General features: G+C 35.0%; 1 protein-coding gene and 1 non-coding gene across 7 annotated transcripts in view; one reads left to right on the forward strand and one right to left on the reverse strand.

Annotated features, from left to right (window-relative positions):
- Positions 1-1,189: 1,189 nt before the first annotated feature.
- C3g (C3G guanyl-nucleotide exchange factor) overlaps positions 1,190-18,985 on the reverse strand; it is a 131,469-nt gene continuing 113,673 nt past the window's right edge. For 3 of the 6 annotated variants that reach the window (XM_078188358.1, XM_078188363.1, XM_078188362.1), the window contains 16 exons: positions 14,043-14,451; positions 12,935-13,159; positions 11,288-11,473; positions 9,676-9,989; positions 8,307-8,423; positions 7,569-7,885; positions 6,923-7,130; positions 6,629-6,652; positions 5,398-5,593; positions 5,078-5,330; positions 4,742-4,994; positions 4,644-4,658; positions 4,347-4,521; positions 3,634-4,278; positions 3,422-3,553; positions 1,190-3,334 (listed from right to left, as the gene is read on the reverse strand). In XM_078188358.1, the coding sequence (XP_078044484.1) occupies positions 3,196-3,334; positions 3,422-3,553; positions 3,634-4,278; positions 4,347-4,521; positions 4,644-4,658; positions 4,742-4,994; positions 5,078-5,330; positions 5,398-5,593; positions 6,629-6,652; positions 6,923-7,130; positions 7,569-7,885; positions 8,307-8,423; positions 9,676-9,989; positions 11,288-11,473; positions 12,935-13,159; positions 14,043-14,451 (3,608 nt within the window). In that variant the 3' untranslated portion in view covers positions 1,190-3,195. The remainder of the gene's footprint in view (positions 3,335-3,421; positions 3,554-3,633; positions 4,279-4,346; positions 4,522-4,643; positions 4,659-4,741; positions 4,995-5,077; positions 5,331-5,397; positions 5,594-6,628; positions 6,653-6,922; positions 7,131-7,568; positions 7,886-8,306; positions 8,424-9,675; positions 9,990-11,287; positions 11,474-12,934; positions 13,160-14,042; positions 14,452-18,985) is intronic. The other 3 variants (XM_078188359.1, XM_078188361.1, XM_078188364.1) reach the window with 3 other exon arrangements.
- Positions 16,406-16,477, forward strand: Trnag-ucc (transfer RNA glycine (anticodon UCC)). The gene has a single exon. It is a non-coding gene; the product is annotated as a tRNA-Gly (tRNA).

The following is an 18,985-nucleotide window of genomic DNA, read 5'->3' on the forward strand; positions in this document are numbered from 1 at the left end:
AGAAAATTAAAATTTATCTTTGCTATCTAAAACGAAGTGAGCAATGCAACTGATTCTTCCCTCTGCCATGGTTTATGTAAACATTAAACCAATAACTATAATACATAAATTCTGAAACAATTTATTCTATTTAATAATAATGCTAGACGAAATTTAGAAAAAGTATTAGTCCTCGAAGCACACAAAGTGCAGGAATTTCAACTTTCTTAGTACAGACATAGTAGTAGTATTTTTGTTATAAGGAACTTGAAGCAATAAAATCTCAAAAATATCTTATTATCAATATGACTATCAAATTAATTCACTTTCGACACAGCGCTATTGTCTACCGTGAAGAAGCTTACTGTTTCTAACTAATAGACTGGTTGAGACTACTTTTTTCGTTGCATATTCACTGTTTTATCTCACTCATGTTTGGTTAGTGTTAAAGTTACCTTAAAATCAATGCTTACATATTTACTTGAAATTTACAAGAAAATTTTGTTCATAGTACGTCGAGGAAGAATTAACTAGAAGATCCACATAGTTTCATTTCACGTTAAAGTAAATATCTACGTATAAAATTATTAATAAAATTGATAATAAACACTGAACTTAAATTATGTATACATGTGCGTCAGGGATACTTCAAAGGATGGTGTAATATAAAAGCAAAAGTGTTGAATTTTCAGAAAGATGAGACAATGATTGTATTAAAAAATATTACAGAAAAAAACAAAATTGAAAATAATGGAAGTATATCCAAATCATGTATCAAGTACCCGTTCATTATAACCCAAAAAATCAATTAATTTCGTTCTTATTTTACAATCTGAATTTTCCTGCGAGATATGGATAGTTACAATTTGATATTAAATCTTTTGTATTTTAAAATAAAAGATTAGAATACAAAATAAAGATATGAGTTCCTGATTTTGATTGTCGTAATATATTTGTTAGTTGCTACTTGTTGCATGATTTCGAAACTTCTTGTGTATACTGGATCGTTTAGCATATGAGAACGCAACAAGGCTCCACAATGATTTCAATGAACTTAAAAACGTATGAGCTTATTAAGTCATGCGTAAGTTAATGTAAAGATAATACACTGTGTATATACAATTACGAATAATAGAAGACACTCGCGTACGTACAAGAAATTATGAATACAATCAAACTATGTACAACGTTAATAAAGTTCCTCTTAGCCTTAAGATTAGAAGAATCATTTATACGTATCAACTATTCGAACAGAAATGTGTTTTTTTATCGCCCACATTCGCTCACAATCACGCAGAGCATTGATTCACGTTGAAAGTAATTCAAAGTTGATCATCGTATTTATACCGTCTCGCTTAATTACCCGGCTCAACAATATGGTTCGTTCAAAATTTTGTAACTAAGGTTGTCTCTTTTTTGATTTTCTTTTTCCATTGTTTACCACTGATATTAACGGAGTGCATCTATATTAATCACAATTTCATCGGCTGTTATATCCCGGTGACTTTGATATTGAAAGCTAAGTTACGTATGTATATTTGGTGCATGTCCTGAAAATTGACAACTGTTTATCATATTTATATGTAATAGCAAATCTCTAACTACACCTTGTGACTAATCGTGGCTATGCATACGCTAACTGCGTATGTTTATAGACCGACGCTAATTATCAACTGTGGAGGCCTTTCCATCGCACATAATAAATCCGTACGACACACACGTTACCGTCGCACACGGAATATGTTAACATGCAAATGACAGAATTATTGAAATCCCCAAAAGTTCGATTATCAGGTTATCATAGCTCTGTCGTCAACATGTCTGTCGTATACAAGACATTTATTTCTAAAAAACGAGAAACCGGAGAAATATCAATTAATAGGCAGATATTCATTCACCCTATAATATGAGGCACACAGACAGCCATTATTATTACAGCGGTGTCATTTATCTTAGAAGATTTAAAACTTGATGCACTCTATTAACTTCTGATAAATTTAACGGAGATGTGAATTGTCCTTTCCTTTCTTAAATGAAAATACATCAATTCAGATCTGATTCCTTCGATCTAACGGAATGTATTACGAGAGAAAACAGTATTCTTACTTTCACCGTTGAAAACTATAAATGTAGCATTATAATATAAATTGGTTGTAAAATTCATGAAACTTTTTTTGAATGGCGATAAAATAATAGAAGGTAATGCTCAAAACTTTAATTCAATTCTACCGTTACCACTGTGGTTCTCTTTTTCATACCTAATTTACCTATACCTCTAGGTAACCGTTCGACTTAAAGCTGAAAGCTTGGATACCTATTAACAAGTTTCCAACAAAAAGTGTTCTCTATATAATCATATACAATAGTATATGTAACAGTTACGCTCAAGTCGTGCCATGTGCTCCGAAAAGCGCGACGACCAGACGCTTATCTGAAGCCACAATGGCTCTACATTAATTAACGGAATTGGTGTTTCTTCCTTGCGCGGTCAACAGTTCACTGTTGACGTTCGAAAAGTTCTTCTACCTACATTAAAGCTATATAATGGACGTTTATATATATATATGTATATATCTAAATAAGTTAAAAAAAGAAGGACATCCACTACTTTTTACAATATTCGCTGATTAAAAACAAATAAATAAATAGTTTTCATATAGACATACATATAGAATAGATCAAGTGAGGGTTTCTTACCCTTTGTGCTATGTTAAGCATCATTACAGCTGCATCTTTTTAAGTAAATGTTGCGTAGGTTCATAGCAAATATGATTTTTTTCACACTATCTTATGGCAAAAAGAAAATATCTACAAAAATGCGCTTGAGACATTATTTGATCTATCTAATTCATTTAGAGTCTTCGTAGCCTCACAACTTTCGACGTTTCGATTCAATCGATATTCGCACAACATGATTATATTAAATGAAATGAATACATCAAGTCTCAATTTAATCTATATACGTGCTTAGCTTTTGCTCTCGTTCCTTGATTATGGACTGAATATTAAAATTTCCATAAAGTAAAATACAACCTCACAGAGGCTGTTGAAACGGGGTAGGTCGAACTAACCCTTTCACTGCCTTCGGTGTGTTGTACGATTTTTGTTTGGTTTTGTAATTAAGCGTTTACCTAAATACCACAAATATAAACATTCTAATTCATTGGTTCAGCCTTTCGATTTCGAGACGCAGGCAGTGAAAGGGTTAGATATATTCTAGTTCTGCGACTGGGTCTTTTTACCTCCGCGCGGTTTGATACTCTCTGAAATCTGCCACATGGCCTCCTCACAGAGGAAATCACTGAAATTGTTGAAGAACGTTATTATACGTTCATGTTTCTTGAACGAGTATCTTCTGTAACAAATAATAATGAGATTCATTAATTACGATTATGTTCAGATGAAATTAACTGAACTAGAAAACGAAGGAAGATGATCTTACCCTTTCTTGAACCTCTTCATATTTTCAACGATGTTAAACTGTTGCCATCTTTTTGAAAAGTTGATAGTGCCATCAGGTAATAAATCATTGTTTCCAATATGCACGAATGTAAGATCTTGTAACACGAGGCCACTAAAAACAGACATAATATTAATTTTGTTACAGACTTCTGAATCGCAACATGTTTGAATTCAATTAAAAATGGATCTCACATGTATGGAATACATGGCGGTTGCGTTTCAGCCAGAGCTTGCCTGTATGCTCTAAAACTGCTAGAACTATCGATAAGAGCACAATATTCCTTTAAGCCTTCTGTAATATGCTTTTGCCACTCGAGCCTTCTAATAGGCGCGCTATCCAGTGCGGAAAGCAAGGCTAGATAACTATTAAAGTTATTGATCTTTCTAAGGTGCTTCATTATTTTAATAAATTTAACCACATATTTTTCTCTGTCCTTCGCCTCGTTCTCTAGCCTATGCTCCAATATCCTTGATCTAGCCCAGTACGACATCTTATTGAAGTGTTCCGTGAACCTAGTTAGATTCGGACTCCGCTCCTCGTTCTGTTCCTGAGCCCAGATCAACACTTCCGGTATTTCGATTTTCATAAACAAATCTGCGTCTAATAGAGTCATTTGTTCAGCTATCTGTTCGCTCTTAAAATCGAGTAGAGAAGCTTGCTTCGTTGTCACACTCAGAGACGAGAGGATAGGATGCGTAGATTGTAACTGTTTCGCTTGATGCTTCTCTAAAATTTTGACCCGCAGAGCTTTCGCCATAGTGAGATCGCCAGTGCATACTAATTGTAGTACGTAATCCATTAAGGTCTGCAGGAGAGTATCATCGAGATCTGATATCCTAGAGAAAGATAATATTTTTTATTAGCCCTGACTACTAAAAATATGATTAATATTAAAATAACTTACGTTAAATCACTAACGACTCGAACTAATAAAGAAAACGCTTCCCGAGCTGCCCTTTGTTCAATGACATCAGCAGAGCAAGAGAAGAATTGATGACGTCTGTGTAATTTCTGAATTAATTCAAGCGGCTGCATAAAGGTCCTATAAGTTGTTAAGAATGCTTCTTGGTATAGGAAATCTGTAAAAAGGTAGATTTATAAATGTTATACTCAATTTAAAATCTGTTTGTGGTTATATGTATTTTACTACTCATATTGATATCGTATTTTAAAGCGAATGTCGAAGGGTGTATTAACTGACCTGACTCTTTCTCATCTAAGAAGCATGAAAAAAATGCAATGATTATATTCTTTAAAGAATACTAAGATATTTCATAGATTGATGGAAGTAATACTTACCATGTTTGTTAGCTTTGGTCGCATGGATCAGTAGTGCATCCGGATGTCCTCCCCGTATATCAGGTCCTTCTTCGTCAGGCTTCTTGAATACTAAATACTTGGTGACGTCAAGTTCCTCAAGGATGCTTGGAGAATACTTTACATCTTGATCGACGTCCCGTAATTCAAGAGTGCTCTCATCTACTGATATTGTCGACAGTGCATTGCTAGCAGGTCTTGAAGGTGGCAATATTGTTTCTAAGGTAACATTATTCTGAAAAGTGAAATGTTTGCCATTAAAAAATAGTTATACATTATAAATGTCTGGCATACTTTGGAAATTAATATAATATTCACCAATTTCACCGGCGTTGATGATGTGATGTCTTTCTTCTCATGGGTGCATACCGATTCTTCTGTTTTCACTGGTGTCGAAGTTACTACAGGGTCGATCGTATGTATACTTTGCATACTAACAGTGGGTTTCGGTGATATAGGTGGAGGTGTTGCGTTTGATTTAATAGAACGGGATCTCTTTGGTGGCAATGCGGGTGGGAGACTAGAATTATTTGTCACTTCAGATACCGGCGGTGTCATAGTTATGGAGGTACTGAAAAGAACGAAAAGCATGTATACAGTGTCAGAACACATTTACCTATACAAGTAAAATCACATACTTTGAGCTGTCATGTAATGTAGTCATAGTGTGCGCCATAAAGGAGCACGACTGGGTGGTAGTAAGGGCCATCTCGTGTTTTTGCCATTCTGCTTGCATTGAATTATAAGCTGCTACTGAATGGCGGGTCCCAAGACCAGAGATGAAATCATTGTTACTGTGAGAACAGTTCCCAAACATCTCCATGTACGCCATAACTGAAATAGACACGACCAAGTGTGAGTAATTCTACGATGTATTAGATGACGAATGGTGTAATAACATAAAAATAAATGAAAATGTGATTCCATGATATGTATAATACATATGGTAGATACAAGCATGACTTTTGTTATGATAAGTATTAAAAGCGCAAGGTGAATAAAATACAGAAAAAACACTGATGCATAAGCGTGTATCTTGATTTATTGTTAGAAAAATACGAGCACGCAAAGTTTCCAATGAACTTACTGGAATGAGAATGCAATCTTTTGAACAACATATTTGCATAAACGTTAAATTCGGTTCTCCGGAATCAAACGAGCACTTGAGTCCACGAAACAGATATTATACGGGCACGAATGCTTTCATTTGTAAAACAGTTGTATTAGAGCAAAACCGTACTATTTCGCTGATTCTTCACACATAATCGTGAAGATGGAAACTGAACTCTCCTGGAGCTGTTCCAGTTGAAGAAGCATAAGTGTTAACTGACTATTAGCCAGAAAAGGTCAAGTCAATTAGTGAAACAATGTCGACGCCCACGCGAGTAGCTGAAGATTAGTTTCTATTGTTAATGAAATTTAGAACTCGCAGCAGAACTATTTGTGGAAAGTCCAAAGAGGTGCAGTAATGTGCATTAAACACGAATAATTAAATAAATTCGGAGAATGTTGCTTCTTGTACGCCATTGTAAATAAGAAAACAGTGGGGAACTCAAGTTTCTAAAATTCGACGTTGACAAAATAAAGGGAACGTAATGCCATTGTCCGTTTTTAATGTCACATTAATTAATATGTAAGCCATGAGAAAGCTAAAGATATGAATAAAATATCCAAGCTCGGTATTAAACCAAATGATATGTATCAAATCATTTTCATAAAATGAGAGAATATAAATGGAAGATCATAAACATGCCGCAAAGAAGCTAGGAGCTTAAAATCGTGTATTAATGCGTGAAACGAAGGATTCCAACTTAGCGTGAAAGTGTTTGCTGTGGGATAGCTGATTTGTGTGGGCAGGACCCCACTTACCAGAATATGCCACTGATTGGAACACTGGGGGATACAAAATATTTCATCAGTTTTATCCTACTACCAGGAAGAGATTTCGGAACATCTACTCTAAAATATAATCTAGGCAATTTCTAGAATAATTTTGTTTGCTAACTCAATCGATTCGACCAAATCTATTTTCACTGTATCGTAATGATTATACCTAAGATCTATGTGTATAAGACAGTAATAAAGCAAACACGGCGTAAATTTGACTGCTGGTCGTAAATTGCTTTATTACGGTCTTTGGTTGTTAATTACAGGTCGACTTACTGTGTCTCTTTTTGAGCGGAAGCGGCGGTGGTTTACTGGCATCCGGACTGTCGCCATTACTGGTATGTAAACTACAGGTTGATAAATGCTCGTTCTCAGGTACATTGTCGTACTGCGACGGCTGACGCTCTTTTCTACGTTTCGAACGCTTCTCCGGCAATGCCGGAGGCACGCCGTTCGTGTCTGACACAGAAATCGATTCTATTTCCTACATAATATAAAAATAATATAAGTATGGAAGAACGTACAACATTTCTACAATGTCATAACTGGACTATCGATTTTTATACAATACTTTAAAATTGAAATGTATCTGTTAAAATAATGATCTCCATCTTACATTTCCCAAGATACTAACAAGCTATGAATGTACAAAAATCTATCATCTGGTTATGACAATAATATACAACAACAATACTCTAGCATAATTACAACAAATTACACAAAACAACAAATAAAAAATAAACTGTAAATGAGAACTGTGAATATCTATAAATTACAAATCAACTTTTTTTAACTACTCAATTACAAATGTTGATGATTTATTTGGTAATCTACCATAGAATAGTTTATAATCTGTGCGACACTATTTCTGAATCAACTTCTTATTAAAAAGAGAACACAGGGACGAGCATGCAACACCCACATTTACCAATTTCTCCAGCAATGCAGGGTCCCCGTTTCCAGATATATTTGTTGTGCTAATGGTACTTTTCGAACTACTCATTGTCTTCTGGGTGAATATGGACCCGTTACTATCAGAAGACACCTTGGTTTGGGAAAACGATTGCTGCTGCGAGTTAAACGTCTGGGAGTTGTAACTAATGCTACTCTGCTGGGACGATCTTTTGGATGTGATGCTTGAGGTGGTGTAACTTTGGGACGAACTTCGTTGTGAGTGCATGGATACCACACCAGACTCTTGCGTTTGAGTGGATAATCGTTCCAGTTTGCCTTCAATACCTGAAACACGACTATCGTGTAATGCGCCATAACGTGTTGAGAGTCTCTTATTTAAGAACGGATAAATTTTCGCTGATAACGTTTGGAAATTTGTCCTTCTTACGGAGGAGAGCTTTCGCAGTTTCCGAATTCCAACCGATCGACATGATAAACTTTCTACTTTCATTAAACCGATTAATCTGAAGGATCCAGAGAAAGAATGTTAACGGATTGTACCGACTTCGATGAAGATCTATAAGATACTGTTTATTCGCGTAGTCGGAAGGTCTGACGCCTACGCTACCTGCTCCACTAGCTATTTGAGGAATTCTTGCGTAATTTTAGCTCATACATTTTTCTTTGCGCTTATAAATATGCAACGTCACTCGGCCCCGTTACTTAGCTATGGTATTGGTAAAAAATTAAATTTTGTATCGCATACCAGTGAACGGGTTAAGCATTTCTTGCGGAGTTTGTTGACCCAACAGCATAGTGCTTGGTATACTGGTTTCAGAACCATCCCAGCAGCTACAGTTTGAGGTGCCATTTACTTGCATGCCTGTAATACAGAAAAAATGTGTAAGTAAACATTATTTTATGTATATATGCAAACATTGAAATTGTCACATTAATACGTATTATTTAATTATGGCATTTTTTAATGGCGACACGTATAGACAGTTTTTTAAAATTGTCTATTTTCAAGAACAGGTTTACGCGATCTGAGTTCTGAGACTTTCTCAGTAAGACTGGCTTCACGATTGAGTCAAACACGGTTCAGAATCATTTTGCTGAGTAAGCGGTATGTGTACTTCGGGACACGTATGGAAACGCACTTGTGGAATTCTGTCCTGACCTTCTTGGGAAGTTTAAGTCCTCATTATTTTAGTGTCCTGGGGCATTACGAGTTAGGCAACATTAATAGAATATAGAGCTTAATAATAAAATTCCGGGAATAAAATTATAAGCTTCATAATATACTATATGAAATAAAAATAAAATAAATTAAGAATTCACTTCACGGATAATAAGTAAGTATTCTTGTTTTGTAATAGTGATTGTATTAAGTTTAAAACCACCTCTGTTATAACTGCTTTTATTTTTTAAGTATGTATATTGCTACCCTCTTGCTTAGAATTCTATGATTTTTATCCTATCTTGCATCTGAAAGTTACTAAATAAAAAGTTTTGAATAAATTACTGAAATTAAGTACATTTGTTCTTAGTCCACATTTCAATAATACACTGCTCTAAAAAATTAAAAATTCACTAGATTGTAACAGAAAAATCCAATCGTTGAATGCTTGTAAGTTATGTAAAAAGATCTTACAACATTCTGCCTGTGTTTATTTTAAGGGGCAAAATCTCTGTCTGCAAACTCTCGAATATACAAAAGAACATATTCAAGTTACACAAGTTAATTTTAATGAGACTTATGTGACGTATAATTCTTTGAAAAATATTTCTTATCGGCAATATTCACACTGAAAGGAGAAAACAGCCTAACTCTATGTTAGGGGTTAAAACCACATTTGTTGAGATATCGCGGAAACCAGAGATCGGAGAAAAAATTATTTGTTTAAATAATGTGTTAAAAATCTATACTTTACATAAATCTTATAAAAATCAGTTTGTGTAATTTAAATATGCTCCCTAGTTAGTCATATACCCTCTAAGCTTCACAGTTCTTTGAATTTTAGGATCAGAGATCTTCTCCTGTGAGACTTTACCACGTTAACAATATATGAAGTGTATCAATAAAATGAAGTAACTGACACCGTGCCGTCGACAGAGTGTTTATTGAAAGTTACCTTGGATAGTGGCCATTAAGCTGAGATCCATACTGTCGTTCAGAGACTCGTCGTTTGGTCCCATGATCGCTCTAATCTCGTCCTCATCGCGAGAATGATTCAGAGCCGAATCCAGACTTCCACCCGACGCGCTTAAAAGTGACGACGAATCCACTGGAGATTGACTTCGCAGGGAGACCCTATCAAGACTAGACGCTAAAAGACTTCGGATTTCGGACTCCTCCAACAACTGCTGAGCTCGCGTTTTCCGTTTCGGGGGCAACGGCGGCGGTGTCCCGGAAGAGCTATTTTCCTCCGACAGACACACATTTGTTCTGAAATACCAAGAGCAATCTCAACCGTAGGAATTTTTATTGCACGCCAGACGGATCATTTCTTGGACTCTAGATAATAACCTGCAGACCGCTAATAGCAGTCTTCGGATAATTTTATATGTTAAATACAGCTTTTTAACTGAATAAATCAAGATAAACGAAAAAATTTCTAAAGCAGAATGCAAGAGAGATACAATAATTTAATGTTCAATTTATCAAAAATTGTGAACGTATTAATCTTTTTTTATATATGGCTTCAAAGACACTTGGACAAAACAGTAAAAGTAATTAACTCGTCAGACAATTTTAGTTTAAAGAGTTTACAGTAATGATTTAAGCTAAAACAGTATCATGAAATCGCTAACATCGTTATTCAAAAAGTGATCCATCCGGGCTTAAAACGATATTAATACTACGTACACACTACATACTTGTTGTCAGTGTGGGGCATTAAGGTCAACGAATTCATTATTCCAATCTTAATACTTGACAAATATTGTTCTGAGTGGGAAAGGATTGAAAAGGTTTATAAATCTATTTGCTTTTGATTTGTTTTACAGTGATGTAAATAAAAATGATAGGAATTAATTGTTCTGATCAGAAGCAACAATTGTTTATCCCTCAGCAGTCTTAAGGAGTCTGCTTGATTCCGTTAAACATCCGCGACATAAATCATACAACATAAATCATGGAACATCACTTATTTTCCACTTGAATCAGTCACTCAAAATTAATTTAACCGGTGACAGTTCAAATAAACGCGTCCCACGACGAATCAATCTTAGACTTACAACCCAAACATGATTGAATTGAATATCCGTGGCGGTTGCTTTTGATACATACAGTTTTAATTTTAATAGACTTTTCTGAAGTAGACGATCATGAACGATTAGTAAACGTACATTGTAAATAATTCAGTGAAACTTAATTTAATTTTTCTGGTTGATAATTTATTTTACATCAAATAATACGATTCTGCATTTTACTATTTCTATAAAATGAAAAATCCGAGCTCTATATCTGTTCTTGCTTTCTCGTGTAGAAACATTATTTAAAATTAATGTGAACAAATTTTAACGTTTCAAGCGTTAGGAATTAATACCGCTGAACTACTATTTGTAAAACGAACTTACTATTATCGAATTACTAAAGTAGGAAGCAAATGATTTATTTATTTATGCAACAAATCAGTGCATATTTTCTTGTTATATAAATGATTTTAATCGTAATAGTAAGTCTTCGCTTGGCTCATAATATGCCCCACACTGAACTCTACTATGAGAAGCTTAGGAAACTACCTCTCAGGGAGTGGTGGTTTTGGGGGTGGACTAGAATCCCTTAAAATCGACTCGGAACTATGCGAACTACGGACCAGACTAGTAGTCGCGGCGGTCTGCTCTAAAATCTGCCGTTCCCTCGGGGTTAGCGGAATATCGGGTAAGGAATTTCTTTGTGGCGTCAATTCCGACCCATAACCCGACGTTCTGAAACCATTTCAATGACTGTCAAGTTTTCATTGGTACATGACGACACAAAAAAATATCAAAACGGCTTTACGCTACTGGTAATATTCATCGTATAGTGCTAATTCTTTTCATTATAGATGTCGAACAATTGTCATTCAATTCATGTTTCTTTATGCATGAAGTTGTACATTTGTATTATAAATAGCTGGTGTAATTTATATTTTACGTAGCCACCTGTTCTGTAGAAAATTCTTAATAAATCGCAATTCTGATGATTCGATTGTAGCACTCACAGATACTGAGTGCATATTGCCTTATAAAAATAACATGTCTGCATTTGTTCAAACTTTGTGCGGCTTTAAAACAAAGTGAACAAATTTTTTATTCTAGTAATCGATGTGGAAAAATATATTTTTTTCTTTATCGGGCATTGGTTAGTATATTCATGCACATTTAGTCACTCAATTCTTAGAAGCTAAATAGGTGTGACACTACGTGATAATCCATTTTAGATTGATGCTCTGATACGATTCTCAAATCATAGCATTTTTACTGAATTAATATTCGATATTTCAATAAATGTTCCACGAGAATTGGAACGTTAAATATCCGTATCGTACAATAAACATTTCCAGTAGCCTATCTTACTCTAACAAGAGAAGAACTCCAAGTGCCTGCTATCAAATTTAATTAGCTTTTACAAGATGATAGCATATAGCTTCATAATTAAATATTACACATACTTGCTTCACAGTTCTCCAGAAATAAACAATTGCGGTTACACGCCTCTGAATTCATTAGAAGAGCTTATACAATTGATAGCACATATAGAGGTATGTAATTTTATTGTTTATATTAGACTGGTTGGTTAAACTAAACTTTAATGATCAAAATAAAAGTCATTGCCGTAATAAATAATAAATAACAATTACTTTTGCAGTAAGCTAACATCAACGAAGCTACTAAGTACACATGTTTAATATAACATTTTTATTATTATATAGACTGTGGATCTAGTAAACATTTTCTAAACAAATTATATTAAACTTTAATCCTCTTAGTGCCGATTAAAAGAGTCGCGTGTACCTGAAATATACTAAATCTGCTTGATATAGTTTGGTAAAGTTTCGGTTAAAAATTATAAAAATGTTGTAAAACCTGATAATTAAAAAATTCAAAACGGAACAAATATTAAGAAATTAAGCGATTGTTTATTTCGAAAATTATGAAAGGAACAGTGTTAAAAATATAGCCAACAACTATATATCGTTGTTCGGCACTAAAAGGGTTAATAATTCATTCTTCAAATTGTCTAGCAGTTTGATATTGACTCTGGTTATTGTTAACATAAATGTACAAAATACACACTCTAATCACTAGGAGCCTGTATGCTATCATCGTGTAAACGTTTGTCAAGATCAAAGTCGAACAGGTGGAGCCGTCCTCATGTCAGTGACACGACGATGGATCTATCGATACCTATTGTTAGCAGCGACAGCTGCGGGTTTCTGTCTGTTGGCGATCTTCTCGTTTGCCAAGGCAACCAAATTTTTCACAGCTTCCTCAACTACTCTGATGACGTGCGTCACGTGCTCGGTGTCTAACGCAGGTGACTGATCGCCCTGCAGCAACACCTCATCGCAGAGCTGTAACAATTGTGCTAGTGTCTGATAGACTAGATCCGTCGCTGAACCCAGAGCGGAGCTATAATAATAACAATAACATCAAATAAGTCTGGTAGCACATGTATCCTATAAAAGAGATATAAAATAGCGACCATGTTTATCATTGTGGGGATCGGTTTATATTTCTCAAGAATAAATACTAGTGGCTATAACTAGAATGCAGGCTTTTGAAGTTATAATAACAATGTGTAGATCAAACACAGAATATCAATAGTATTTAGAGTAGAGTAAAATAATTTAAAGAGAAATAAATGTCTATATTGCTTCTGTACTTTCAAGTTAACGCATAAAACGCAATAATATCTATTATATTATTGTATAATATTTGTCACGAGGATCAGCATTATAATCATACAAAATGTAATGCTTTAAACGCGAATAAAAATAAAATTTGGCACTCTAAGTAGTTGCACTGTAGTGGAATTACTACTCTGTTTACTCTCACATTATATTTAGTTCAAATATTTTATTACATAGTACCACCGTATAGTATCATTACTAGAATAAACATTTTCTAAATCAATTGTAAGAAATAAAAATGAAATAGATATGTATTTCGTTGGTTAATTATTGCAATAAATTAGAGAGGAGACAGCAATATTTTTAAATTCTTCTGATGTGTTTACGAATTGATACCTGAACTAGTTATTTTTATCACAAATGCATAAAACCCGCAGTCTAAGCATCGAGTAGAAAAAGTAACTTGTCGAGAAAGAATATCTATTACCTATCGGAAAAATTAATAAATACAATTGAGAATATTCTTAAGCAAAACTAATTATATTTCCGTAAGAAAATATAGCGCTTCCTTTAATTTCAGCTAGTGTGTACTCTAGATTAGACCGACGGAGAGGATGATGGTCAAGTCGTAAGATATCGAGGACAGTGCCAGCGATCCTCACCTATTCTCGTAGAGAAGATAGGACTTCAGCACGGACTGTATCGTGGTGATGGTGTCGAGGACGATGGTGCCGTTTCCCGGCAGCATCTCGAGCTTCTTCTTCCACACGACGTCCCTGAAGTGAAGCAGCGCCAGCTGCACCTGTCGCACGTGGATGTGCAAGTCTCGAATGGGGTTCTTCTCGGTGGTGGCCGCCGCGGTGTCGGTAGAGGCGGGGGCGTTTTTATCCCTTGGTGTCCGCGGCGACGAGGGTGAGGCAGCCCTCGTGGCGGCCCCGCTGCCACCGCCACCGCTCACGCTGCCAGGTGAACGCATCTGGGAGAGCTTCTCCAGGAAGTCCTCCTTGAAGGAGCGCGCACGACGCGCTAGTTTACCGCCGCGCGCCTTCCCGCTGGACCGCTCCTCTACTTCTGGAACAAGCAACCGTGTTTGCTTCGTTAGCGAACACAAATATTTGCCGACTCGAGTACATACTGTATATCTTACAATGGTACCGTGAAATCGGTTAACCGGTACGAACATCGATTCGTAAACGTGCATATGAAACGCTGGAACAAGACGATGCGTCTTAGGTCCCTTTCACCGAATTCTCATCATTTATTATTGACTACCGAGTTTTAGTCGAAGTACAATCTTTGCCTTAATACGTGTTCTTACCTTAATCGTTTTAGTAACTTAATAATAGATTATGAATTATTTTAGAAAAATTCAAAGTTACTTTATTAATTACAAAATATAGAGAATATGTAGAACATTGTTTCTTGCTTTAATAATTTTAAGAAGTTGATAATTAGATAACGGATCTTTGGGTAAAATGAAAAATTTATGTGACAATTGAAAGACATGGAAAATCAATAGAACGTTGTTTCTTGACAAAATCGTTTTAGTTGGTTAATAATTAATTAACCAATGGTTATAAAAATACAAGACTGTGAAGGCAGAGAAAGAAATTTTAAGATATAACCACCTTTAGTATTTTATTTGGAAAATTTCATGCACTCATAGCAGCCTAAATTATATTATTAGTATTTTCTGTTTTGAAATTCCTTACGGAAAATGTAAGAAACTTTCACAAAGTGAAAAACTCGTGGATTAGTTGTTAACATTCGCTTATCTCAAAGCTAATTGAATGTCTGCTTTAGTCGACTTTTGTGAACAGTACACGTCAGCGGTGCCAGGTAATTTCTAACATCAAAAACTTGCAACTCTTTTTTCACAATATTTGAGGTAAATACACACTACTTTAACTTAGGTCAAATGTAATGTCACACCGCCTCTCGGCCATCTGCTTTCTGGTTAAAGAACTCCCAAAACAATTTTACGATTCATTCCTCTTACTTAGACTAATTTATTAGTCTGTCTATTTGCATGAATTGTTGTTAAGTGTTTCGCAGAAAATTTATTTTCGTCGGTGCGCGCAACAACCTGGTCTGACTTTCCGTGCCGTAACGAGCGAAGTTTCCTGCTTTTAGGCAAAGGAGTATTCTGGCGTCCTCAAGGAATTATGCGAGGTTCAATTTCGAAATCCTTTGCAGGCGAAGAACAAACACTGCGGGGTTATACTCGGTCAACTCTGTAAACGTGTTCATCTTCAGGGTTTAACTTTGCTTAACTCGGTTTAACGTTAAGTGACAGCAGCGACGCAGCCATGGAACGGGTTAGCATCCGTTTTAGCTGGCCAGGAAATTATGCGTTTTCAAGATGTATTAAATAAAGGAACCTTTTCGGAGCTCTGGCTATTAATAGAAAACGGTTCCTTACCTTACCATACCCTTCAACTACAAAACGTTTTAGAATTATCCGTATCGCCATGATATGCTTTAAAAATCTGTCCAACTTTCTATTTCATTCTATTTTGACAAATTTAGAAATAGTTTGGAACTAATTCTTTAGACTTTCGTTGAATTTTTGATCTGATTTTATTCTTCAACTTTAAAACTCATTCGTATTTCTTCAACTTTGAAACTAATTCATATCTCTTTGATTTTGAAGTTAATACGTTATATAACATTTATATAATATTTCTGTAATTTTAGATCTCGTTACATTTTTTCAACTTTCGAACTAAGTTCTTTTAACTTTAGAAATCCAACTGTTACTTCTGATTTTGAATCGAATGATTTCATTTTAAATACTATCTAAACGCCTAAAGCGGATGATTATTCAAACTATATTACCTGTTATTATAGAAATTTCTGAATTTATACTAATATGCAATTTCATCTATAGAAATATATATGTACACGGTTTCTCGTACAAGTACCTACACGATCGAGTTTATTAGTTACATTGGCAGCAGAAAACGGCGCGGTATGAGCACGCTGTACCCACTTCACTGAGATGTCCTAATATGAAAGTACAGCTGCGATGGTGGTGTAATGGTCAGCATAGTTGCCTTCCAAGCAGTTGATCCGGGTTCGATTCCCGGCCATCGCAGTGACTTTATTTTGGTAAAATTTTAATTTAAACCGAGGAAAGATTATTTTTAAACATATGTTTTAAATTTATTTAATGATATTTCGGTTCAAACCATGAAATTATGTGGTTCTATATTTATAAATCTTCGAATATAGTATTTTAATGAGCGAGACTTTAAAAAGTTTCAAAACGATACTACTCGAACATTTTCCAGAGTAATAAGTATAAATAATTTACCCCATATAGCGAGTATGTGTGACACTGTATTTCCTTATGGCCGACTTTACTGACTGTCGCTAACAGAAACAGATATAAACAATATTAAGTTACTCATCGATATAAAAGATAATTACCATTGTTACAAATTTTGTGATAAAAATTAATCCCTTTGTTAATCATATTTACCTTTCTGCGCTCCAAATAAATCGTTTCGTCGATTATATTAACTGTTTCGCAAATTAAATTCATTCATTTCTAATTGTTTGAAATAAGATTCATATACATGTATATGTAAGTATGTATAAAATATAAATATAATTATATATACATATATAAAATTTAAAATTTGTTTTAAAAAGTTTATTCTTTAGTCCAAGTGACAGCTTTCTATACAGTTTATGTTACATTTGTATATATTTTATATCAAGTATATTATTTATACTATTTTATTATTTATATAATATATATTATTTCATATCAAGTGTACATAATAAATTTATATTCACTTTGAAAATTAAATAAGTAAAGACGCATTTTTATCTGTGACAGATATAGTTTTTCTCAGAAAGGTAAATTTAATTTGCGTAAGGATAAATTTGCAAAGCAAAAATGTGAGCGCAATGATTAGCCTTGAGTGCAAAATATGTAGCTGTTCAGAAATTAAGTCTGTTCTAATTTGATTTAATGTGATATTCTGATTCGTAAAATTACGAAAACCGATCAACATTCGTCGTGTTTCCCCGCAAAAACCGGAATGTCAACTGCTCTGACAGCGGTCTGAACTATTTTGCGGTGAGAAAGCGTTTCTGGCGGGAGCTTTCGCGAAGCTAATTCGCACGGCGATCACAGCAATTGGCCGTAACTCTGGAGTCGATTTCGGGTATCGGATCGCCGCTCCGGGCGCAATAAACGGCGCAACGGCGCAACGGTGCAATGGTTTCTCGCGGTGCGGCCGATAACAGGAAGAAATACGAACTTCTCCTGGTCATTGTTCCGAACGAGTTTACCCCGTGGCACTCAGGAACACGTCGATACACACGTGCTGCATATCGCCTTTCCTTTCCTTTCCGTTCCTTTCCGTTCCTTTCCGCTCCACCCGATTCCTTTTTCTTCGTTTCGCCGGACTCATATCGGGCGCACGCTTACAAATTAAAAGTGCAACGGCACCGGTGTGCTCGACGTGCGATACGAGCCGCGTAGCTTCTCCTTTATCGTTGTCCAGCCAGTAAATCGTAAGTGCCATTATTTTCTTCCGGTTTATTGTCGTGTCCGGTGGCGCGTGTAACCCTGTCGCCGAACAATGGAGTGCCTTTCTTCTGGAAAATTTTACCCTTTGCTCTTTGTTTCTTTTCCTTCGGTTATCGTTTCCTTTCCTCTGCTCTGCGAGCCTCTGTAATCTAACTGCACTTCTCGACATACCGTTCCAAATTCTTTTCAGATATTATTATTATATTTAAAGTGTTTAATTATTATTTCAAATTTCTGCGATCCGAAATTAGGCAATCGTCGCATTTTGTGTGCCGAAGTTTCTTTTTATTGCACAGATTTCTTCCTGTGTATGTTCTTTGTTCTATTACAATGTTATATCTCAAGTTTCGTTTAGAAAAACAATGGCAATTCTGTTAGAATTTCTCATTTTATGACGGAAAATATTTATTTCGAATTATGTGTCCTGTAGAATATTTAATGTCTGTTAACTTTTTAATAGAATTTAAATACAACGAATTACACGTGTCATTTGTCAAAATAGTGGGAATTTCGTTAGATCATTTTTTAGTTTACAAGAGAAAATATTTATTCTGTGTTATGCCCCAAAGAATATTCAATTTCTATTAATTAATTTGTAATGAGTACACAGGAGTACAAACTGTTTTTAACGAATACACTCGTAATAAAAAATATTGTTATATCTTCACGACTATTATACTTGCAATAAAGCAGCTATCTGGCTATGCCAAGGTTATGTGTGCATTATTTGTATGTATTATGTGTATACATATATATATACTTTAAAAAATTTTGTATTAAAATAAAATATAAAGATAATCGAGCACATGCAGTACAATCGCAATAACATAGAAACACTTGGCAAAGAAATAGAAACAGCAAACTGATTAAAAAGGAGTGGGATTACCAATAAACCGTTCGCAATTTCCGAGCTATGCAAGGATCGTTAAGTTTGTTAATTTCTTCAAGATCGTGCGGTATAATTAAAACGAATGTCGGGCCAGGTGCCAAATTATTCCCATTATTTAACAAGCTTCAAGCAGCTTATGCGAATCCGTAACTCATTAACGGGTTACGGGG

Source organism: Augochlora pura, chromosome 8 (assembly GCF_028453695.1).
Source record: "Augochlora pura isolate Apur16 chromosome 8, APUR_v2.2.1, whole genome shotgun sequence".
In the NCBI taxonomy this organism is placed as follows: Eukaryota; Metazoa; Arthropoda; class Insecta; order Hymenoptera; family Halictidae; genus Augochlora; species Augochlora pura.